The 26,786-nt window shown below is 36.5% G+C and overlaps 2 protein-coding genes across 4 annotated transcripts in view; both read left to right on the forward strand.

The window, feature by feature from the left end:
* The window catches only part of LOC117399581 (cyclin-dependent kinase 14-like), a 238,798-nt gene extending 227,140 nt beyond the window's left edge, over positions 1-11,658 (forward strand). For all 3 annotated transcript variants that reach the window (XR_009328479.1, XM_033998865.3, XM_033998866.3), the window contains one exon: positions 9,785-11,658. The gene's annotated coding sequence lies outside the window, so the exon portion shown is untranslated. The remainder of the gene's footprint in view (positions 1-9,784) is intronic.
* Positions 11,659-21,260: 9,602 nt separating this feature from the next.
* LOC117399646 (frizzled-1-like) lies at positions 21,261-26,302 on the forward strand. The gene has a single exon (XM_033998947.3). It carries the CDS (start codon positions 21,528-21,530, stop codon positions 23,193-23,195), a length of 1,668 nt encoding a protein of 555 aa, XP_033854838.1. The 5' UTR covers positions 21,261-21,527; the 3' UTR covers positions 23,196-26,302.
* Positions 26,303-26,786: the final 484 nt, after the last annotated feature.

The raw sequence follows: 26,786 nt of genomic DNA on the forward strand, positions 1-26,786 counted from the left end.
ATCACCAGAAGAGAGGTCATCATCATGGACACGTCCAGCCTGGGCTGGGGCGCTGTGTGGAATGGCCCGGCTGCGCAAGGTGTGTGGAACCCCCCTTGGCAGGGTCTCCATATCAATGTTGTGGAGCTGCAGGCAGTTTACTTGGTCTTGCAGAATTTTTTGCAGGTGGTTCAAGGAAGATATGTGCTTGTCCATACAGACAACACAACATTGGTGGGGTGGCTTACATCAACCACCAGGGTGGCCTCAGGTCGTCCAGTCTGCATCACGTGGCCTGTAAGCTTTTTCTCTGGGCACACAAGAACCTCCTCTCACTGTGGGCAGTACATCTGCCTGGGGTGACAAACTGGGTGGTGGACCTCCTCTCAAGGAGAGTTCCCAGCGCCTCAGAGTGGAGGCTTCACCCTGAGGTGGTGAGCCTCATTTGGGAGAGGTTCAGGAGAGCAGAGATAGATCTCTTTGCCTCCCAGGAATCGACCCACTGTCACCTCTGGTTCTCCATAATAGGTGGTGGTAGATGCTTGGCACGCCAGTGGCCAAAGCAACTGTTATATGCCTTCCTAGCACTCACCCTGCTCCCGCTGTGTCTAGAGAAAATCAGGCAGGACTGGTCCTAGTAGCACCTTTTTTTATTTTTAATTTGCAATCTCAATTATTTTTTCTCATTTTTCTTCCCAATTTGGAAAGCCCAATTATTTTGTTTCAACCTGGCTTACTGCTGCAACCCCCTGCGCTGACTCAGGAGAGTCGAAGATGGACACACGTGTCCTCCGAAACGTGTGCCATCAACTGTCTGCTTCTTTTTTCTCTGCAGGCCCGCCGTGCAGCTACCTCAGAGCTACAGTGTCGGAGGACCACACAGCTCCAGGCAACTTACAGGCAGGCCTGCATGTGCCCAGCCAGTCTACAGGGGTCGCTGGTGCAAGGTGAGCCAAGGACGCCCTGGCTGACCTAAGCCCTCCCTACCCGGGTGGCACTCGGCCAATTGTGCCCCACCCCCTGGTAACTCCCATCCACTCGGCAGTGGAATAGCCTAGACTCGAACCGGCAACCTCCCGGCTATAGGGCGCATCCTGCACTCCACGAGGAGTGCCTTTACTGGATACACCACTCGGGAGCCCGAGGCTCTTTTTTTCAACCCTGATTTAGCTCATGAGCTGCCAGCCGTGGAGACTGCCCAAGCACCGCGACCTGCTCAGTCAGGCATGGGGGACCTTACAGCATCCCGACCCATCGAGCCTACAGCTCTTGGTCTGGCCCCTGAATGGCTGCATTTGAGCCATCTGGGTCTGTCCAATAGGGTTATTGACACCTTACAAAATACCAGAGCAGTGTCCACTCATTCCCAGTACGGGTACAAGTGGGGTGTCTTTCAGACGTGGTACCTGCCTCGTGGGTTCGACTCCATGCCCTTTCCCATGGCAGTTATACTGCAATTTTTGCAGGACTTGTTTGACAAGGGAAAATCCCCCTCTACATTAAAGGTCTATCTGGCAGCTATTTCAGCTTGCCATGTCAAAATTGACTCGGTCTCCCCAGAAGCTCAATTCCTGGTGGGACAATTTTTGAAAGGTGGTCAGTGGCTTCAGCCACCTATGGAGGCATGGTTCCTTACTGGAGGCTTAAAGTGGTGCTTAATGCACTCATGAAGCCTCCATTTGAGCCCATGCATTCAGCTGAGCTGACATTTTTATTGCTCAATGCGGCTTTCTTACTCGCTGTCACCTCTGCAAAGCAGGTGAGTGAGATGCAGGCATTCTCCATAGCAAAAGCCTGCTTAATTCTTACAGAGGCCAGGACAAAGGCTACGTTCCGTATCAATCCTGCCTTTTTGCCGAAGACGATCTTGACATTTCATGTCAACCAGTCTGTGGAATTGGAGTCTTTCCATCCTCCTTTCCAGTCTGACAGGACACGGCAGCTTCATATGCTCTGCCCAGTGTGGGCCTTGGCGTACTACATTGACAGGACGAAATGTTGGAGGCAGTCCGAACAATTTTTTGTCTGCTATGGGGCAAAGTCCAATGGTCAAGTCCTGTCTATGCAGTGGCTGTCCAAGTGAATAGCAGACATGGTCAGGACTGCCTATAAGCTGGTCAACTTGCCCCCTCCAGAAAATCTCACTGCACATTCCTTCAGGGGCACGGCAACTTCGTGGGATTTATCTGTCAAGGACACATGCAGTGCGGTAACGCACAGGGCAGCCTCTCGGCTTTGCCTTGTAGCATTCCAGTCGTTCTGCAATATTGCCCTTGCGACGGCTTTGGTATATTCACCCATATGGTAATGGTTAGATTTCGTACTTCAAAGGGAACATTAGGTTATTATCATAACCCTGGTTCCCTTGAAATAGAAATGTAACCATTAACCTTCAAGGTCGCTGCATCCATGATTAATCATCAATTTATCAGTATTTGTTCGATTAGAGTGGGATGTTTGCTTATTAATATATTAAATACAAGTCAAAATCTATGGTTTTAATGTATTGTTATTGGTTGTGACTTAAAATATTTGATTGCCGGCAGAGAGAAGTGCTGACATTGGGACATTTTTACAGTTTAGAGAACGCACTGCCAGGTCCCTAGGAAATAGAAAACACATGTATCTGCAGCAGTCCCTGAGTTATATATCAGACACACTGTTTGTAGGCAGCCTTGTGTAAAGAAGCAGGTTACTTTTTACAGCAATTATATATGAAGTGTTTGTATGCAGAGGTACATTTTTGGCAAATTATTTCCTACATTAATTTCCTTACTGATCAGAGTAAAAAAAATAAAAAGAATGTCAGTAGCTCATTTCTAAATATACTGGATATATTGTAACAGTATGTAATACAAACTTCTAGTTTTTAGGGTTTTTTTTATTTAACTTTTTAACTTTGATGTATACATTATAAAATAATACCAACTAAATCTTTAATAAAAAGAAATGTATTTATTTATTAAATACAAAATCTGCAAGGTCTATTATGATTCATAAATGCTACCTGAATGAATAACCACTGTAACTTACTATATCCATTTTGGCCGTACCAGAGAGTAATGAAGGTGGCTTTTGATGGCTATTTGCTCCAGTATAACAGTGAACAGCTGATATTTCTAAGGGGAAGCCTGTTTTTGCTTCAGCAGTTTCAGACAGTGTATGGGTTAAAGCAATGAGTCTCATATTTAGAAATCAACTCCTGGTTGATACAAAGCCTACTGCTGTTTCACTGTGCAAGTCTTTAAAGTCACTCCAGAAGGTTCCAGTAACAGAAGAAGGCTAATTCTTTCTTTTGGGTAAAAAAAAAGGGGGTTTGTAAGGGTGGTTATTTGTCGCAGGAAAAGTTTAGCCCCTACGTCTCATTGAAGAATCGATTTTAAAGAGATACAGCACTGCAGCTCTGTTGGGATTTAACTTACTGTTTCAATTACATGCATATTCACAGCTTGAGGTGATACGCATTTCACTTTTCTCATCAAAAAAGAGCCAGAGGCGCCAAAAAAAATCACTTTCATTTTCACTTTTCATGTTCACTTTCATATCATGAATAAAATGAATCAGTGAGTGAATTAAAAACTGAAATTTAATTAAGAAATACGCCTTACCGAATATGCCCAGAGCTGAATGTTTTCATTACGTTCATTTATGGTTTTGTTTTCTTTGGCTGAAAACTATGCAGGCAGCAGAGACTGGTTGGATTTATATACTGCCCACATAATAAGAAAGGCTTAGTGCTAAGGCCGTGTATTTAAGAAAATGTTATACTGAATAAACATGTGCAGACGCAGTTTTTTTCCAACACATTTATTTCTACCAGATAGCAAGATTGAAATATTACCTGAGAAGCCATTGCAGAGTCATTGGCTAAACTTGTAAAGCATATTTTTCTAATTTATAAATTGTAATAAATGATTCTGTTATGTAAACTAATTATATTTTTTTGGCAGATTAAAAAAGGAAAATGGACTCTATTTTAATATCCTTACTTGTGCTTCACGGGAAATATTCCAAATACAAATATTAGCTATCCAAATATAGCTGAACAGTTTTATTTCTATGGATTAAATCCATAATTCAAACTAATTCTAATAGCCTTTCTTAAAACCAATTTTACATCTTGACAAAGGTTTCTTGGTTGTATGAAAGAAATAAGTGGTCCCAGCACTTCATAATTATAACCATGGCATGCAAATTCATAATTATCATGGGTGAGGCTTCATGAATACCACATTTCAAACTGCTCTCAGTGATGTGCTAATGAATCTGTCCATGTTCTCTAAAGAATTGTACAGTATGTGAAAAACACAGATCATAAATAATGATCCCGCATTCTGTACTCTACTCCAAAAAGGTTTGCAAGTGGGCGCTTGGCTTCTTTATCTGAGACCAGGAGAAAGGAATAAGAGGGGGGTAGATTGATGCAGGCTTTCCGAACAAGCTGTGTTTGAGCTCTGACCAGGGATGACCTTTGAATGGTGTTGTTCAAGGGAGGCTGGGAAACACACTCCTGAAAGCATTAGTGCCCCTGATCAGATGCAGTGCTGGAAGAGAATCTTCAAATCTGACTTTGTTGTGTCTGTAGAACAGGCGAGGGGGGGAGATTATGAAGCCTATTACGATATTAAAATGGAGTGCTGCTGACCAGTCAAAAATAAAACTTTACAGTTTAATGAAAATATTGTACTGTTATTTGCTAAATATACCATATTAGCAGTTCCATTTGTATTTGTAATATTGTCAGTTAATGTGGGGGAAAACTAGTGAGATGCTTTTTATATCACTAAAGTAAATTGTCAACATGTTGTATATTTTATTCACAACATTTCATTATTATCCGTGTCTGTGCAGTATATCCTTCTTGCTTCCTTTGTACTTTGCTTGCCACGATGTGCAATATGTTAACACAGTGGTAGCTTTGACCACATAGCAAGCCGTCCGCACTTCCAGCAGATACAATTTTTGTGACAAAACCAAAAACACGCACATGCCCTTGTGAAGCCTGGAGGCTGTAAAGAGGACTCTTGTTTAGAGCATTTAAGCAGAGGTGAATCTACAAACAGGTCTTGAATACTATATTTAAAAAAAAAAATCTTGAAAGAAAATGTATTTTAAGAAGTAATATAAATAAATGGAATAGATGGTAGCCATTAGTCAGAGACAACACAGTCTCTTGTGTATAATCGTCCATCCTGGTACTGTATGCCTGCTGAAAAAGGAAGTAGAAAGTAGTTACAAATCTTACTGGGCAGGAGCAAACCACAGTGACCATAGGAACCTTAGTGCTCCAGCTATGTTTCAGCATTCCAGGTTGGTGAAATTGGGAAGGTTTTATGGAGTAAATCCAGCACAGACTGATTCGTGGCAAAGTTTGCTATTTTTTAATTGAAATCAGCAATTAGCCATTGATGTCACTTGAAGTATTTAGCACATACAAGTAGGCTTATTAAACATGTTTGTTTTACTACAGCTGTAAAAATATAAAGTGTGCCATATAATCACTGACTTAATTATTTCATTAAATGGTATGAGAAACACAAAGCTGTGTTACAATACAAAGGCCAGAATCCCATTTAATTAATTTATACACATAGGCTGGTCAATAGCCATGGGTCAGGAATGTGGTGAAAGTAATCTTTAAAGAATGTACAACTTTTAAAAAATAAATAACCACCTTTACGGCATTTCAAATATTGGCTTTTGTGAAAGTCTCCAGCTGGTTTCATTTTGCTTTTAACCCATTGTTTATTGATTCATACAAGATGAGTGCTTGCTGTGCTACAGAAAGAGGGATGCAGTTCAAAAGCTTCCTATGTTTTCTAAAGGATATGAAGAATTTTGCAGATCTCACAGAGAACTGGAAGTGACAATTCTTTGTCAGAATTTGAAGAGCTAGAATATATTGGCAAAAACTTTCCAGTTGTAATGCTTTTTATTTATGTATTTATTATATATATTTTTTTCACGGTCTGGATTCAAACCGCAGACCCTCAGAACTAAAGGCAGACACGCTACAGTTTCGCTTAAGGGGAATCCCCCCTAATGGGTTTGTAGTCATGTCTTTTATGCACACATACAATGTGCCTATTCGGCCAGTAGGGGTCATTCATTACACAGTGCGTATGAATTTGAGCTAATCATAGCGCGCCAAATAGGCCCTATTGAAACTGAAAGAAAGGATTCAGATTCATGGGAATTCTCGTTTGTAATCTGATGAACACACTGATGTGTCGAAACGCATTGTTCTAAGCTTTTTAATACAAATGGATATCAATAAAGATTGGTTTTAATGAGATGCCGAGTATTTCACCTTATTGAACTGTTCAGAATTTAAAGGATCTACAGGAGTGTGCTGCCATACTGGTTTCTGTTAAAACACACTTTCCCTTTAGAAAGGTATGTTAAAAATACCGAAATATTGGAAAGTTGACCAGAAGTTTTCTTCATAAACATGAAAAAATAAATTAAATAAACACTGCATTCTTAATTTATTGACGGAAAGCCAGGATAAATGAACACTAACATTTTAAATCGAAAATTAAAACAAAGTAACAACAGAAACTTGTGTTTTACAGCTATTTCAGTTTTGAGAGTTCTGGTAAGTTCTGCCAGACATAAATAATGACAGGCCTTTGATCAATTAGAAACAAAGGATGAAAGGTAAAGGGGATTGTTTACTGGCCAGACATTTCTATTGACGATTATCAATGACAAAGACCCATACTGCGGTGTACTGCAAATCACTGCACAGAATCCTTGAGAGCGATGCCATTGGATGATTCAAATCGATAATTCAGGATCAACTGTTAAATATTAATGTAAAGATTTTTGGGGGCACATTTCTCATGGGCTTTACACCAGGAAAGGAGGAAACTTGTAACAAATTTAAGCAATTAAACACATTTGATTCCTTAAATAAATCTGAGTGTTATTATACTTTAACCAAAAATGGTCCAAATTGAATTTAGGCCTAAGCCCATGTGGATTTTACATATCACACCCTTCTGGCTCAGGGTTGCCACATTCATGATGTGTGTTTTTCCCATTTCATACATTCATAAAACAGTCACAATGCTAACATGCCCCACATAAGATTACCCTAATAACAGGTAACCACACTTGGGGTGCAGCAGTGTGGAGTAGTGGTTAGGGCTCTGGACTCTTGACCGGAGGGTTGTGTGTTCAATCCCCAGTAGGGGACACTGCTGTTGTACCCTTGAACAAGGTACTTTACCTAGATTGCTCCAGTAAAAAAAAAAACAACTGTATAAATGGGTAATTGTATGTAAAAATAATGTGATATCTGTATAATGTGAAATCTTGTAACAATTGTAAGTCGCCCTGGATAAGGGCGTCTGCTAAGAAATAAATAATAATAATAATAATAATAAGACTGGGTTCCCAGACATAGCTAGATCAAAATCGTATTAAATGAGTTAATGTCTGGAATATATATAATGCATTTAAAGACATCTAGACAGTATCTTTATAATACAATTTGCGTCTAAAGTAATAAATAATAATACTTCTGGCACTAAGATTAGTTAATTCAGAAGTTAAAGAAATGTATTCACTGATTTTCCACCGGTGTCAATGACAGAAGTGTTGAGTATAGCCTGAGTAAGATCTCACTTCTATATTAAAACCTAGTGTGAAAACAGCATTCTAGGAAAAGTGTATCACCATTTTATTATTTGTCCTGTGTACAATATTCTGTGAAGTTTATTTTGCTGGACTATCACTGTGACAGTGACCTTTTTTCCATGTTCTTGAACAAGTGTTACATCTTATTGATGTCTTTATAGCAGGGTTTAATTGCTGCAGACCACTCTATTGTAGAAGAACTACTATTGTATTGTAGAAAGCAGCTGGACAAATTGGATATGCCACACCCCTAAACCTTCCCACAATTCCCACCCACTGACTCCTGTCTGGACCCAGGCTCAGGTTCTCTTTGATCACATGGCAGCGGAACCCTACATCTGTTCTGACTAAGTCAGACCCTGAAACAACACATTCCATTGTTGACATTCTCAGTGTGAGTTACTGTACTTGGGCTCTCTGCAACCTGCCCTAAAGCACTTCTGCTGTAAATCATTGGAAACAGCGGACACAACTAGTGTAGCTCTACCTGCTTCTTGCTTAAAACATCGTCTGCCTGGGCACTCTTTTCATAGTTTCAATACACCCACTACACCTTGATAGGTGATATGGCCGTTTTGATGACTATTTGTTGCTGAATAAAGGTTTAATAAGAATAAGTGTAGAATGTGTCATGGTGTATTTCATATGAAACTATTTAATAAAATTATATTTTTTACTCGCAGTAGTTGAAAAACTATGCCTTTAAAAAAGAAGAGGTTTCCATTTTTGCTGCACATTACACCTAGAAAAATGATAAAAATTACTTGAAATTGGTGATTTAAAGGAGTGCAGGTCATAAAGCATAAACCTGCTTGAAAAATACGTATCTTTATAGAAAAGACAAAGTTAACTTTCAGACAGGTTGTCCATATTTATCATTGACATCTCGTCTCTGTGCTAATTTGTTCCCTGAATGTTAATTATGCCTCATTGCCTCACAGAAGTGCATAATACAAAGTACAGCTTTAGCGATAATGTAGATTCCCCTAAGGCCCAGGCTGAGCAAATTAGGTGTCAATGGGAGGTCTAAGCAGACAGCATTGGCTCTAATTAGTCTCTCGAGCCTAGTTGATAGCGGGTTTTACATGAGCTAATCAATCAGCCTTAGTCTTCTGATGTGTGGGAGAACCTTAGCAGCCAGGAATCTTTCCCACAGGTCACTCACCTGCACAGCGGGAGCCCTCCTTTTCATTTTTCATCTTTTCCACTACCTGACGCCGTCAGCTGGTTCAGAAAAATCGAAAACCAAAACATATTGAGTTCAAAGGTCATGTGGGACTGAAAGAGGATGTTATAAAAGTACCACTGGTCAAAATCATTTTTTAACTTTTTTTACCCCTTGAACTGCTCTCAAGTGCAGTAGTTTTAAATAACAAGATTGATTTTTTATATCCACTTAATTTTATTTATCATATTTAGTTGCGTAACAGCATGTTCATTTTATTCGTAAAACAACAATTTGACAGTAGTTTTTATATTTCAATGGCAGATTTTGCCAAAAATACTAGCCAAGCACAGAGCTTCCACACAGAAGTCGCATCCATGAAAATCTGACTTCCAAGGGACCTGTCAGTATGGGGAGATTCTGTTCTGATCTGGGAGTATTGCAAAGAAATGTATTATTTATTATCAGTGTCAACAGAAGAAAAGATTAAAAATTGACAAGCCTACCATGGCTAGGGGTATGTGTGTACAAGAAATAACTCAAGAGATTGTTTTACTATCCTTTCATGGACCTCTCTATCCCTTTCAATGGGTGATTATCATCTATCTTCCTATACATACAGCTATGGCCAAAAGTTTTGCATCCCCCAATAGAATTAACTAATTTTGCTTCATAAAGTCGAATGAAACCTGATGAATAATGTTACGTTAACATATTGAATTACATACCTCTTTTTAGTTTCCCATTTACTTGATGAAAAACTGCGAAAAATATCAAAATTTCAAAATCTAACATGAAATAATGTACTACCATTATGGCTTCTGGTAGACTTTTGCAATATCATTTTGTAGTTTATTTGATTACATGATGTTAAATAAAATATCAAAATGATGTCTCAATCCTAAAATTCTAGGTGCTGCAAAACTTTTGGCTAGCTTTTTAAAGGTTGAAGTTTAATTAATACAGTTTGTTAACACATGTTTTATTTTATTGCAGATCCCTACGGTCAACAGTACATAGGAGAGCAACTGATTTAAAGATGATTTCAATTGACAAGACTTCCCTCCTTCCCTACTGTGTGTCTATTCTATACCTGTGTTTTATGATGTTGACAGTCAGATTCCAGTGTGCATGGAACACCTTCTGGTTTTAATTGGTTGGTTGTATAGTTTGTTTACTGTTACATGGAATGTGCCCCCCCCCCCCCCCCTTTATTGAAAATGATTCCTTACAGTGAATCAGTGTTTTAGTAAATTTTTTCGTTAACAGCTCTTTTCATAAGCAGGCTTGTTAGTGTATTTGAATGTCACCAATAATACTTTTACATAAAACCAGTCCACTGTGACAAAAAGGCATTACATTATTCTTTATGCCATTTAATTTTTTAAAGGACTGTTTCTGACAGTGCTGTGGAATATGATCAAGGCAATAATAATTTAGTTTATTCTTCAAACAGCAACAGAAAGTATTTTTTGGACAGCTCTATACTATATTTAAGGCTAAATCAGTTTGAGGTTTTTGCTACCATGATCTAATAGGAATTAAAAATGTATACTTTAGCATTTGTTGAAAACCATTAAAATGTATTGGGACATACATTATAGGCTATTATTTTTAATGTTTTGTTTTTCATATTGTTCCCCCCCTCCCTCCCTCCCTCTCTCTCTCTCTCTCTCCCTCCCTCCCTCCCTCCCTCCCTCCCTCCCTCTCTCTCTCTCCCTCCCTCCCTCCCTCTCTCTCTCTCCCTCCCTCTCTCTCTCTCCCTCTCTTCCTCTCTCTCTCCCTCTCTCTCTCTCTATATATATATATATAGACACAGTAGATGTGTGTATATAAACATGCATATTATATACTGTTGGTAAACATATAAACCATATTTATTACACAAATATTGATATATAAGTATACATTAAAGCAGAGTCGAATACATTTAAAAAAATGTTGACAGTGGAAGGAGATCATGTTTCCCTGATCCATGCAACTTCAAACTTATTGGAACCCCTAAGGGAATACTTTCCCCATTACCAAGGAAAGAGACCCCTGCTGTGCATGACGAAGATACAGAAAAATACTCTCATATGTGCTGGAATTTCAACCCTTAACAAATAAGGGGAGGGGCCTTAACCTAAAGTGGTATATCTGAAAATATTTTCTGAATTATTTATTTTCCTGTGCATACTCTTAACTAATACATAAAAAACTGTAAACATCGTATCATGTTTACATTTTATGTAAGAAAGCATATTAGACAACCAAATATAAAATGCTACCGTAATATTTAGATAAGTATTGGTCTACACATGATGCGGGCCATACATTTTGTACCTAGATTTAGTGAAAGGAACTTCATCTCCTACGTAAACTAGAATACATCTTTTCATTTGTATTCAGTTAAAAAGCTATATTACACTCCCAGAGCCAAACTGCCATTTAGTTATTGCATGTCCCATGGATAAACACATTCTATGTGTACAAGTGGCAATCTAGCTCTTTACAATCCCATTGTCAGTCATTAAGCACTAAGAAACCAGTGTTGTTTTGAAATTAAATGAAGAAGTCTGGTAACACTTTTCAACTTCATATGAGCAAAAGTTGAATTATTATAAACTAATGATCACTTCATTGGAACTTCAGTGTAATTACTATTAACATCAAAGGCTGAAGTTAGTACTGGAGTATCTAAATCCATTAAATTGAATAATATATACAGACAAGAAGTTTCCCATGATGATATTGTAAAAATTATATTAAAAATGATATTAAACTGTCAGCTTGTTTATCATATGTTGCAATATAGTAGGTAGTATGTTTATTATGGAGAAAAATAAACAAAAAAAAAACTATTAGGATATGTAGGAATGAAAACAAAAGTTAAATTGTAGGAAGTCTTGCCCTGTGGTTTGAGATGTTAACATGAGAAGAGAAGAGCATGTGCTCCTGAAACTGTAGTAAGGGAATAGTAACTGCTGGATGGGCCAATAACAACTTAACAAGTATTTCTGAACCCTGAATGGAACAGAGCATTATACATTATTAAATATAAATGAATACAGCCTCACTGTTTCCTTCACCAAAAACACTTTTAAAATATTTTTGCTGTACCTTCCAGTTAGATTTAGGTCAGGATGCACCTAATACGTACCAAACTTTAGCTTCTTATATGTCAAAGCATATGCAATGTTTGATATAATATTGGAACCAATTTGAAATAACTTGGTACAGAACATAACCTAAATACTTAAAAATGTCAAGCAGTAGTTCTGCTACAGAAAAAATCTAAATGTATCATTGAGGCTATTTTTTTAAGCATTTTCTGCATTATTTTGTTTAGCAACTAAATAATTATTTCATACATTAGCCAGCTTGTAAAGTGTGTTGCCTTGGTTGATCAGCATTTGGTAGCTATACCGCCCTGAAAATGTTTTTGAAATGACTCCTGCAATTATTTCCTTTAGCACTAATGCCATCTATATCATCCTTTTGAACTTGAATGTTTCCAAATGTTTCACTTTGAAAGGAACGTTAAAGGAAGGAAAATATTTTAAAAGGAAATAATGTAGTATTGCACATCAACACTGTAATAGTTATAATGATACATCACATAAACTATATCTAAAATCGTTTCCATTTAGTTCAAGACTTTTACATAGGAACAACAATAATACAAATATGTGATTGTTGAGATTCTTATACTCAACACATGTCATGGAATGTGCGCTCAGTAATATGTTATTCTTGTATACTTATGTTCCTTTGTGGATATTTTATCATTTTGTAACTTGTGTTATATACTGTTTAGGCTGTATATAGTGGGGGTAAAATAAAAAATGTAAGCCCCATAAAATATGTAATAGTGATGCTTAAATATGTTGCATTTTAGGTCATGAATGTCTCCCTCAGCTCTGAAAAATGGGAGGAGAAACCGTATATTTTTTATGGCCTTGTAAATATCTTTGAGGCATAAACTTTCGCACTGGGGAATGCACGTTTCCTAAATATGCATCCCTGCTGTGTTCAATACGGAACCTGCATTAAGCTTCACTTATGTTTTGTTTCTTTTTGTATGATGCATTGAAATGCATACAGGTTTGGAGCATTATAAAAGTGATGATGCAGTGCAAGACCCATACACTTAGACTCGCTAGAACGTAGTACAATAGAATAAATGTTGGATTGTTTGTTACAACCTAAATGTAATGTAATTATGGAAGATGTAATGTCCTTCTGTAACTGTTTCTCGTTACATGAAAATAAAGTTTGATCAATGCCTCAGATGATTTTAAAGGACTTTTTTTTTTTTTAGTGGTATTCTTTTTCTTTATTGCATACCACTCCAGAATTTAAAATTGCATCCTCTTTGTGTGTATGCATTTATTGTACTTTTGTTAAAAGGCACAATTATTAAAAAATAAATAAAAAATAGAAAATACACATTAAAAATTGACTATTTTTATAAAAATTCTTAGACCAGATAGTTTGTTAAAAAAATAAAATAAACTTGTATCCCTCAATGAAATAGCTCAAAGAAGGATTCATCAATGGCCGCTTGATTTCTATTAATCAAAATGGCTTCAAATAAGCAGTTCTTATCAAAGCATTTTTTAAAGCATTGCTGCTGTTTTTTTGTTTTTTTTCCTGAGGGATGTACAAGAAAATGGTAATTAAAACATGTTTTTAAATCCATTACATATATTATGTTACATTGAATTTAAAAAAAAAATAAAATAAAAAAAAACAAGATCCTCCACATCATTTGACATTAGAATCAGTAATGTTTAAAATGTTTGTTTATTGATAGACAGGCAGGAAGGACATGAATAGTCAGAGAGACAGCAGATGTTTAAGCTTGGCGTATTTGTTTTTAAGTTTACACAAGGCTCACTACAGCACAGGATTTTGTATAGACAGTTTAATATATTTTCCTTTCCAGACCCTCTCGCTTCACTCTACTGGGACCTCTTCCATTGGGTGGGGCTGCTACAGCAAAAGGCTCCCCTATACCCAGTGTCTCACTCACTGTTAGTTCTGGATCTCACTCAGCAGCCAGCTGTGAGCCTGCCAGTTAAGAATCTGTTTGAATTTCATACTTCTCCTTATCTTCCATTCGTCCATTTCCAGAGAGACTTACCCCCCTCCCTCTCCCCATTCCCCATGTACGACTGCAATCAAAATTGTAAATATGCCCCTATTTCCAGGCTTAGTTTTGGATCCCAGCCTGGCAACGTGTGTTGCATAAGGCTGGCATTGTAGTAAACTGCTTGTGGCGTACAAAGATACTGCAAGACCTCCATAAACCAACAGACGTTGGCTGTCTCCACAAATGCAGTGTTCCCTTTCAAGTACGAAATGTAACCATTACCGAATGGGTGTTTACTAAAGACCAGAATCCTGAAAATTGTATACCAAAGCTGCTCTTGAGCCTGTGATGCAGACGTGGCCTTTCAAGACTGACCTGTTGCATACTGTAACAGTTGACCCAGTCTGTGCAAGGGGAGTCTTATTGAGGCAGTTAACATATTTCCATCGTTTCCTCCTTATTGTGTAACATAATGTATTTCCTGGCTGGCTCAAACTGTCCAATTTTTACTTAGAAATGTAAAACAAAAAGGATTATTGTTCTACTGTACCTAAAGTGAAGAAGTATCTGACAAGTAAATGGTAATATTAAAAGAGATTGTAAAGTATTATGCTGTACCCAACATGCACAAGTCATAAATCATAAAACAAACCAAAAAAAAAGTAGTTATAAAATAAACCATTTATGCATAATGTTTGCTTATTTTTTAACCTCTGTGCTTCCTATCAATAGGCCCAGACATGCAAATAGAATAAAACTGAACTGACTTTAGAGATAAATCTTGATGAGGTCAGAACAGAAAAATGTTTGAGTCATATGCCTAGACTAGACTACAGGAATACTAAACCAAAAACAGTGAGATGACCCACAATGCTACACATACAGTAACATTTATTTTGCAAAGCATATGGTAAATTGACAGTTGTGAATATGTGTTGCTCTTTTATTTTTTACTGTCCCCTTAGCTACAATAGCATACATCACGTGTGCAAGCATTCCTGCGGTGTAAATGTTGAGCTTTGTTGATTTGTCTCCATGGTATTCAAGGTCAGATATTCAGTTTTTAGCTTTAATTTCCTTGTTCCTTGTTGATAGATATTGCTTAAAACACCTTCTAGTGCCCAGCGGCTGGTAATCCAGTTTCCTTCAGTGAATTTATTTCTATTGCTGATGTAAAATAAATAATAAATTTCTGTGCTTTGGGAAGGTTCTGTCTCTGTTCACTCTTGTGTGCTTCAGTAACAGCATAGTGATTTCTTTTGAAATTTGGAACATTCGAAATATATATATATATATATAATGAGAGTGCATGAAAGTCCCAGCTCTATTTTACTTATTTTTGTCATTCCTTGATGTCAGTTTCATTAATTGAAGAATAATGCATGATATTGTATTCTACCACTGCTAGTTCTGGAAGTGTACCAGAGGTTGATGTCCTTAATTAAAAAAATGTGTAAGAATGGAACTACCAGAATGGAACTACCCAAGACACATTCAAAAGATTAAACATGGCTATATATGACTATTCAAAATATGCTAATGTTTTTCAATGTGTTTATATTGGCAATAATCAAAAACTTTCTTTTGTTAGCTTGCCATGAACAGTATAACAAGAACATCTCAGAATATCACATTTTGTTTTTAGTGCCTGTTAGCCAGTCTTTCAAAGCATACCGCCAATATTATATTTTATTAAATAACAAGTGGAATCTTTTTGCCATTTGCTTTCATTAGGCTTCCAAGTCATTATCTCCTGTGATGTAAAGGCCACTGCCCACTTATGCACAGACAGCATAGCATAGCATCATGTCTCTGACTGACCAATTCAGTTTGAGTCAAACTCAACAGCAGTCAACTGACATTGTTATTAAAAACCTGGCCTTAAAAAGGGAATGAATCTAGTGAACTTGGAGACAACAGTTTCCCTTGCTTGTATAACATTCTTGACTCTGTCTTGAATTTTATCCACTCAGAATCATTTTATTTTCTCACACACAGTTATGTAAACTGTAGTTATTGAGTTATATACACCCGAATGACTGTCCCACTTACATTTATAGGGATTCCAAGGGGATACGTCCTGCTGCTATAGATTATTTTCACTTATGGGCTACATCAAACTTTTTACAAACTTAAATTTAGAGTGGAAAATAGGAAAATAACAATTTTAGTGTTACAAAACTAGTAACAAACAACTGTGTGTTGTTTGCTAGTCTACAAGTTTAGTCACATTAGCCTTTTTATTTTTCATTGAAGAAAGCGGTGTAAATTGCACGTTGGTATAAAGACTGGTTGGTACATTGCCCAATGTGTCATTACGCATAATAAGCATGTAACAATCACATTCTTCAATACATACATACATACGCCAGCATTTAAAGGCTAGCGTTGCTTATCCTCTAAGCACTTTCCATACTTACACAGATAGTTATACCACATACCACAAAGTACTAAATGTGCTTAAACATAGTAGATGTTTTCCATATGGCCTACCGCAAGTCCCAATCGCACAAACCGACAACATGATAAGAAAGGCTTTCTTCATGTTTTAAAAAATGTCTGTGACGTCACCCTTTGATCTTTTGATGGATTCATTCTACGAATCTTCTAACTAAAGGTGGCTGTGTGGCTTTGAAGAGACGGAGAGTGCAGGGCAGATATATTGTTGGTTAACAAATCTCCAGTTTGTGCTACAAATTCACAGAAAACTGTTGATTCGTCAGCGAGAACAGTCAGAACAATTCAACAGAAAAGCAAATAGCATTTTATTACGAACAATCATTTCAACAATTAGTTATAGTATTATTACATTATGTTACAACATAACACTCAGAAAAGTGCTTGTGATTTCAGTTTAGCGTTTCATACTGTTTGCTAAAAGTGATAGCATTATACATTAACATAATGAAAAAAAGGTTTTTTTAGAATTACAAATTGCAACAAAGCTTCTTTATTTACAGCAGGGGTCTTCAACCCTGGTCCTGGAGAGTCTTCTGGTTTTCGTTTCAACTGAGCTCTCAGTTACTTCCTTGAACCAATTAGTCAAGATTTACATGTGTTCCAGATCTTTAGCCATTGATGATGTAAAGACACCTATAAAACCTGCAGGATTGAGGCTCTCCAGGACCAGGGTTGGAGACCCCTGATTTACAGTATAACTTTGACTTTTAACAGTTCTGGGTTCCTAACACTGTCTTTGGTGGATAAAGCACTCTCAATAACAAAGGATGGGTTTAAACAGGACAGTACCTGTACGTTTATTTGTTCCACGGTGTCCCTTTTTCAGTACAAACAATACAAAACAAAAATAAATCCAAACTCCAGTTTTGGTGCACTAACTAAACTTAACAGGATCCCTAACTTTCAGTCAGACCACTAATCCAGTTTACTGACTTTAAATATATTATTTACTAAGCACAGATTTAATATACTTTGTTTTAACATCCACCCAACATTCAGGTCTATACACAGGTCCTTACCTTTACACAGACAACTACTGGGAAATGTAGTTTTTAATTCCTCATTTAAACAGCAAGAACTACATTTCTTTTTTCCACCCACATTTTTTAATGCCTACCTTACATTCCAGGGTAAGTACTATTTGGGGTCCTATGTATCTCCCTTCTACAATTTTAATCGGTAAAAACAAGCAGTTAATTAATTTTACAAATTCAACACTCATTGCTGTTTATCCCTTACTTACATGCTCCTATAGCAGAAATATAATATGTCAAATTATCTTTCGGTAAGAATTTTTAGAAATACATAACTCATCCAGCCAGAACTACTTTTGTTAAATAATAGTTTCTGTTGTTGTGTGTGCCTTGCCTCGGATAACACAGAGACAGGTCCCAGAAGTATACATAAAACATATTGCTTCTTTATTTCAGTGATAACCCATGAAATCAAAACTAAATTAATTTACTTTTAATCCTGCAGTATACTTAACAGTAGGAACGATGTCAACATAAAATGCGGTAAACACAAGTTATGGCATTCCAAGTCAGCTGATTCAGATGTGTTTGCCAGTTGATAACCACACTAGGGCAGGGAGCCTGTTTCATTCTACAGTACCAGCCAGTGGGTAAAAGTTTGAAAATGGAAATCAACATATTAATTAGCAAGGATGAATTGTGCCTGGCTTTTCTGGGCTCATAAAGATCATTACACTATTTCTGACATTTATAAACTGATGTTTCTTTATCCAGCTTTCTTATACATTTATGCTTTGGTTACTTTTACATTTCCATTTTTTCTTTGTAAGAATGGTCAGCTTTTTGCAAATATGGTACCAATTACAGAACAAAGGGGGAAGACATGTTTAAAGAGCCAGAGTGCAGCACTATTGGATTAGCAAATTGCTTAAGGTTGCCAAGGTGTTACATACTTCCATTAGTTCATTAGCAACACTCGGCAACAAGGAAGGTACCAACTGAACTTTGCCTCATAGTTTCAACAAGTTATTGTTAGCATAGTTATTCTGATTAGATCAATAATCCATAAATTAAGGGGATATGGACTGCTTAATGAAGTTTACCTTTATAATCATGGACCTTTGTCAGTATGATACTGCAACAAAAATGTACAGGAAATATACAGAAAGAACAAAAGCTGATTATCACAGTGCTAATGATTCACACAAAGAAGCAAACACATCAATTTTGAAGTTTAACCCTCTGTGTGCCAGCTGTGTTCACTGGACACAGTTTCCAAATATTGCATATCAGTGACTTTACTACTCATTTCTTGAATCATAATTCTACAACTTTCATCCTACTATTTGGCACTGTCATAGTGTGGAATTAAAAGCAGCTGAGCTCTAAATACTGATTTATTTCAATGCTGACACAACCTTATTAGCAGAACTGGCTGCAGAGGGGTGTCAAGCAATGTTCTTTTGCATGGGTGATATTGTTGCTTGATGCCTAACAGATAACAGAAAACATCATATCAGCAATATGAACCCATTTCTACCAGTTACATACTGAATATATCCAAACATATTTGGTGTCCTGTAATTGTGTTGAAAGTGAAACAATTATTAGTCTGAAACAGAAACATGTGTCCATTGGACCCAGTTGGTGGTTTATAAAATAAAAACTGGATAAAGCAAAGGCAACCCTAAACTACATAATATTGAGCATTTACAATTTCAAGTATTTTTTATTTAATCATAAGTAATTAAATAAATAATATTTCAAATAAAAAAAACTTTTTTTTCAATACCAGCCATTTTTCATAGATTTCATATACATTTTTTATAAAAGTTAAAGTGTCTATAGACAGCTGAACAATTCACAGCCTTGGAAGAAAACGAAATATCTTCCATAGTCTATCAGCCCGCAATATGTGCAAATCGTCTTACTCTAAAACATAGTACAGTTAGTTATATAGCCCGAAGCAGAATCACAAAGTATGCATTTACTTGGATGTCTGGTGCTCATACAAATAATTTTTTTTTACATTTTTAAAAGTCACGAGTTTTTATTTGTTGTTGTTGTTGGTTTTTTTTGTTTGTTTTGTAGCACTGAAATTATTTTCAATCATAGCATTAGTATTCCAGTGGCAATGTATTTCTGGGTTTTCAGCCAATAGTCAAAACTCGTAGCCTATAAATTAAACAATTGCTCTTAATTCGGTAAGGGGTTGTCTCTATTTATATACACTTGTACAGAAATGTACATCACTCGTTATCAACGTTTCCTCCCTCCTGATTTCAAAATAACTCGTATCGACAGCACTGTTATTCTAAAATGTTAGGGTATTATAGTGTCATTATATATTTGCTGTATTCTCATATTTTCACAGTAAAAAAAAGTGTAAGCAGTTTTGTAAAACACCTCCTTAAAATCTGTAAATCACTGCAGTATTTCCTCAATATACAAATTGCAGTTGAATGTTATACTCCCTACTTTTAGTAAAGCAGTACTAATAACTACTGAAATGTTGTAACATAAACCACAGTGCTTTTCTGCAAGGTGGGTTGCACAAATCTTTTTATTCTTTTTTTTTAATAGTTAAAATGTAGAAAGTGAATAAGATAATGCTAGAGTACATACAAACACACAACTCGTACTTCAGCAATGTTGTGTATCACACCCTACACATTATTGTACCGCAACAATGGTAGTACCATTCACTTGCGGCTCTTACGCCATTCCAGTCCAGGACCGGGTTGAAGCAAGATTTGGACTGTTTAGGTCAATAATTATGAACATTGTTGAAACAATGTCTGTTTGTGATTGGTCTCGTTTTAGGTCACAAATAAAAAAAAGTGAGTTAATAATAATAATAATAATAATAATAATAATAATAATAATAATCACAGGACAGTGGGAGTTAAGCCCGAAAACCCTCCTGTCTTTCTGAACCATCTGTGCCAGCACTGCTCCCAGCTTATGTGCTCGCCAGCAGCAGCGACAGCGGAGAGACCATCTGTACCTGTTCCACAAGCCCATATGTAGAATGAATTATTTAAGATGTAAAACACTTTGAAAAGTAAATGTTTGTTATCAGACCAGCACGACATATCAGTCTGCGGCACATGTGTAAAAATGTTTGGTGTCAAAACATATTGAGCTAACATATATATATATATATATATATATATATATATATATATATATATATATATATATATATATATATATATATATATATATTGTAGACAACGGATGGTATAAGATACTGTAAGGTGAATTAGTTGACTGCACTTGCGAGCTGCACTTTTTGTGTCAATTCTAAATAAATAAATACTGCATGTATTTTTTCTATTGATAAACATCCAGCGATGGTTCTTTATTAAACATAGACATATCGAAACACATTCTCCCTATTTAGTTTTGTCGTTAGGGTGCAGGTAACAACTTCTAGAATCTTTCTATTGCATGGATGCTTGGAAGATGTTTTTTTTTTTTTTTATCTCATCATTGTATTAACACGGTCAATAACCCCTTCGTTCACATTTTTTAATAATATAATTTTTTTAAAAAAATATTCAAACTGGTTAAGTAAACTCTAAGGTACAAGTAGATGCTCTGCCAAGACTTATATACGCATTATAAACTAATGCACAGAAAACGTATCGTGTCACTTATACATTCAGTGACAAGTTAATAATGTCGTCTTACTCTAGAAAGGTATAAGAACCACAAAAATGTGCAATAATAGTTGCTCTTTATTACACACTGAGTATTTTTGTACCTTTTGCGGTACTTATTGTGGTAATGAAAACTACATTTGTGAAAGTGTGTGAATATTGAACGGAGTTCAATTTCTGTTGAGTACCCTGAACATTACCTTATATTAGCAGTATTGTAAAATATGGATGGTCCCTAGAAAATGACATCTGTTTCAAGGCTCCTCCCTCCTTTCCTTATGAAGGAGCGACAGTGGGGCGCCTGGAAACTGGTCTGAGCAGAGCTGAGGGATTGACACAAATGGTCGGAGCCGCAGGGTATTGGAACTCGTATGGCGTGTTTAAAATCTGATTTCTACTAGAAATTTCTTGGAGAAGGATAGGAGAACAGAGAGAACCAGCAAATGAACAGGATTTGATGTTGGGAAAGTTTAGCTCAGACAGCGACAAACGGGAGAGAAAAAGAGTCAAGGAAAGAAATCGGAGAAGTAGTTGTAAAAAAAAAATAAACGGCAAACCAAAGTATGCCTGAGCATAATTGCTTTGATAAACTTAGTCGGAAGCTATTGCCGACATTATCTTTACTGATTTTAGGACTTTGTGGGTCTCGTGGACAGTACGGGGACCGCGGACTTTCTGTCCCAGAGCATGGATTTTGTCAGCCTATTTCTATACCACTTTGCACGGATATCGCTTACAACCAGACCATCATGCCCAATTTACTGGGGCATACGAACCAGGAAGATGCGGGGCTAGAAGTTCACCAGTTTTACCCGCTCGTAAAAGTTCAGTGTTCCCCAGATCTGAAGTTTTTCCTGTGCTCTATGTATGCACCGGTTTGTACCGTGCTAGAGCAAGCTTTGCCCCCGTGCCGATCCCTTTGCGAGAGAGCGAGACAGGGCTGCGAGGCACTGATGAACAAATTCGGCTTCCAGTGGCCTGATAGCTTGGCATGTGAATCTTTTCCCGTTCACGGAGCTGGCGAGTTGTGCGTGGGACAGAACAAGTCTGATAAAGGCAGCCCCACGCACAAACCTAACGAATCCGTACCAGATGAAATCATAACCGATAAGTATCCCAGGGACCACTTCACATGCCCACAATTTTTGAAAGTCCCCACGTATCTGAATTACCACTTTATGAGGGAGAAAGACTGCGGCGCTCCTTGCGAGCCTTTGATATCCAACGGAATGATGTACTTCAGTCAGGAAGAGCTAAAGTTTTCTAGGATTTGGATTGGGATTTGGTCTGTTTTGTGTTGTGCTTCTACTTTATTTACTGTCCTCACCTACTTGGTTGACATGAAGAGGTTCAGTTATCCCGAGCGCCCCATCATTTTCCTGTCTGGCTGTTACACCATGGTGGCTATAGCCTACATTGCTGGATTTCTGCTGGAGGATAAAGTGGTTTGTAATGACAAGTTTAACGATGACGGTTACAGAACTGTGGCCCAGGGCACCAAGAAAGAAGGCTGTACCATCTTGTTTATGATGCTGTACTTTTTCAGCATGGCAAGCTCTATCTGGTGGGTCATCCTGGCCTTGACTTGGTTCTTGGCAGCAGGGATGAAGTGGGGTCATGAAGCTATTGAAGCCAACTCGCAGTATTTTCACTTAGCAGCATGGGCTGTGCCAGCTATCAAGACCATCACTATTTTGGCAGTTGGGCAGGTGGATGGAGACGTCCTTAGCGGGGTGTGCTTTGTGGGGATCAATAATGTAGATGCCCTAAGAGGATTTGTCCTGGCACCCCTCTTTGTCTACCTTTTTATTGGCACCTCGTTTTTGCTGGCAGGCTTTGTTTCACTGTTTCGGATCCGAACAATAATGAAACACGATGGCACCAAGACTGAGAAGCTGGAGAAACTCATGGTTAGGATAGGCATTTTTAGCGTCCTCTACACTGTCCCTGCTACTATCGTCATTGCTTGCTATTTTTATGAACAAGCCTTTCGGGAACAGTGGGAGAAAAGCTGGCTTAGCCAGACCTGCAAGACCTATGCGATCCATTGCCCGCCCAACAACTATCCACACATGACTCCAGACTTCACAGTCTTCATGATTAAATATCTCATGACCTTGATTGTGGGGATCACCTCAGGGTTTTGGATTTGGTCAGGTAAAACACTCAATTCTTGGAGGAAATTTTACACAAGACTGGCTAATAGTAACCAAGGGGAAACAACAGTGTGAAATTATTTAGCTGTTAAGCCCGTTTTTTTTATTTAAACAAACTGAATATATTTCTTTTTTTTAATTTTTTTTTTATTGGACAGACTCGTTTTATACTGAATGTTTTGTTGTAAATAACATCTGTAAGATTTTTGTAAGTATATATTTGTATTTAAAAAAAAAAACGAACATACATGAAAACTCACTTGCAGCAATGTGTTTTGTAAAAAATGGAAATGAAACAGAATACTTTCTACACTTAACCGATCAAGTCATATAGTTGGTGCAACTGCTTGAACAAAAGTGGGGCATACGTCAAACTTCAGAGTAGATCATTGTGCCTACCAGCATGACTGTCTCACAGTTAAAAAACTCTGGACTTAATGTGGATCCGGAGGAACCTATTATTATTATTATTATTATTATTATTATTATTATTATTATTATTATTATTATTATTATTAATCTTGCAAAAGACTAGTTCTTCCTTTGGGTCCTAATGCCTTCTGATGTAAAATGCTTAAGCATGTTTTAAGTAATTTAAAATAGGTGAAAGAGTGCTTGGAAGACCGGTCAGTCTGTATTTATATGTGCATTTTAAAAAACCATTCAAAGGAGAGAGACATTATACTTTAGTATCATTTTGAGATGGGGATAATTTAATTCACAAATCAACTACATGCTGCACAGTTTATTCCTTATCACAAACCGTTCTGCAACAACATTGGAGTCTCATGCTAAGGTTTAATTTTTTAATCAAATGTAAGACAAAGGCAAAACAATATTTTAAAAAAGCAAGCACTGGCACTGAACAGTAACCCCTTCCTTCAACAAAGTTGTTTCATTTGCTGGTTTTGTACAGTTAACATTGTTTTATTCCTCTGGAATGCTCTTGGCTTTCCACTTGCTTCAAAATAGGACCTTAAGATTATACAAGTACTTGTTATGGTTTCAAACATGAATAAATATAGACACTTTTTAAAATAAATAAATAAATAAATACATTAAAGCTTTGCAGTATTTTAAAAATAATATTAATATTTTCATTTTAACAGCATGGGTGACCTTTCATATATATATATATATATATATATATATATATATTTTTTTTTTTTTAACTAAGGCAAATTTTTTAAGACAATCTTGAAAATATACTATATAACAAGAACACAACCCACAATGCAATATGCAGACATGTTTGAGCAGGAAATATTTTATATCATATGTCTAGATCTGTTTTTAATACAGTATTTTGGATTATAATTTAAGGGGAAAAAATACCAGCAGTTATTAAAGAGGCATCAAGGGTAGCGGGATTCCAATATTTGACTATAATAACTCGATTTTTGCCTCATATAATATTAGTTGTGTATTTTTTCATTTAATATAAAATATATATGCTCTTTAACAACAGAACATTGAACACAATTGTGTTGAGTCATTTTATTCGCACAGTTAAGTTGCTTTTTTAAATTTAAATGTGTATTTAAGTGTTTTTCTTATTTGTATAAGATGGTGGCTAATTGTCCAGCTGCACTTGTCTTTAAGAGGCCACCAAAGCAGCTGAAATACTAAGAGGCGGACAGATGGAAAATGGCTCTGTTTCAAAGGGTGAGGCTATAAAAAGCACACCCGAAATGTAATGTATAGCACTCCATTTTTGCATTTTTAACTCTATGCTATTGGATGACAGATCCAAATTTGATTGTATTTTTTTCCATCAATGCAGTCATTTATTTTTAAGGAATGTTAAATATTCCGTATTCTCCAAAAAAGGGATAAAAAAAAACAACCTCTTATCATGCCTCCCAGTGCCCTTTTTATGCTGAACAATGAATTCTTCTTACATAACTTTTTAAATGGCCTTTTCTAATTGGAGCTGTGTGTTGTATTGCTAGTTTGTACCATACAGACATAAGTAGCATTCACAGTAATATCTACCAATGTTGTGCCTCCAGTTCCTGCAAAGAGCACAGCAAACATCCCGAGAAGGTGTTAGGACCGAAGGCAAAGTCTTTGGCAGCACCGCTTCATCTCACCATGCACAAGTACAAAGAATTTACCCACAGTAGCCAGACGATTTATTGCACAAGTACTGTTTTTTGTTTTTAAAAAGAACTATGTCTAGTTTTAAAACCAGGTCATGTAAGCGAGATATTAAAGATGCTTTTGTTATTTTGTAACAAAGAAAGTTGTTTTCTAGAAGACTTCTGCAGCATGATTGCTTGAGTTTAATCTTTTATCATATAAACATACAAATGCCTGTAATAAATAAACCGCACCGCTTCCATACATTTGATAAGCAAACATGTTATCTGATTTTTTTTTTTTTTTTTTACATTTATTCCTGTTTCACTATCAAAGAATACTTTATAGAAGGTTTATATATTCCATATTTTTAATTTCTCTAAAAATAAAAAAAATCCACTTTTTGTACAAAACTTAAATTGAGTCTGTAATTTGAGTTGTGTTATTTGGCAGATTGAATGCTGTTGTTAATTAAGACTATAAAAATGTCACCTGAAAGTAAAATTTTACAGCATTTTCCAGAATGCCTGGAGTTGAAATGAAACTGCTGCCGTGGAGTGCTGCTTGTACAGTAAGGCTGGATTGCTGAGCACACATGACACAAACCACTTACCAAGAGGGTTTCTCTTTACTTTCAAGAGTCGTAACACAATGGACAGAAAGCTTTATCTCACTTTAAATAAATGGTAACTTGTGTTAAAACTGCTCAATATAGGCAAACTCATATTGTTGCGTGAAGTGTCCCTACTATTTACTGTAGTAGTTTTGTGGCATTCAATTTTATTTTAAGAAATAAACAGCACACACTTTTTCAGCACAATCTTGATTTGTGCAGATGTTATTTTTCTCTTGTTACCACAAATGGGAACATATTTTACTTTTCATGGGTATGTCAGCCAAAGATTAGATTTGATACAATTACCTAAAGGCCAAGTGGGTTTTTAGGAAGCTGTCAATATTTTTGTGATAGACAGTGTAATGGTTTAAAGTTATCATGAAAGTAGTGATTGGTACAAGCTCCCATTGTAATTATGATCGCTTGTAAAGTAGACTATTATATTATCTAACTCAGAGAATATATATATATATATATATATATATATATATATATATATATATATATATATAATCAAAAAGAAAACGGTAATGTAAGTACACAAAAATGTGATTAATTGATTAAAAAAAATCACTTATATCAGGACGTTTCAGACATATATCAAGTCCTTCAGCTGGATGGAAAATGCAGTATGTAAACAAGCCGATATCCGAAATGTCCTGATATAATTAATTTTTTTTTTATCAATTATTCACATTTTTGTGTACCTGCATGACCTTTTTCTTTTTGATTTTGCACCTTTTGGTACACAGCAGTTTCCCTTTTTAAAATTATATATATAGCTATATTTGATGGTCCAGAAAAAAAGTTGTGGGATTTAAATGATTTTTCTTTAAAACACCATGTTGTGTAAAGCATTTTTTTTTTTTGAGGGGGGGGGGGGGGGGGTAGAGGAGAATTGGGGCTGTTCTATACTATTCCGTTGGATCTTAAACATGGGCCTATATCTTAAACATGTATCACCCGAA

This window comes from Acipenser ruthenus, chromosome 4 (assembly GCF_902713425.1).
Source record: "Acipenser ruthenus chromosome 4, fAciRut3.2 maternal haplotype, whole genome shotgun sequence".
Taxonomy (NCBI): Eukaryota; Metazoa; Chordata; class Actinopteri; order Acipenseriformes; family Acipenseridae; genus Acipenser; species Acipenser ruthenus.

What these genes read in the sequence shown, in the direction of transcription:
- LOC117399646 (XM_033998947.3), top strand. Translation starts at nt 21,528, where the DNA reads ATGCCTGAGCATAATTGCTTTGATAAACTTAGTCGGAAGCTATTGCCG.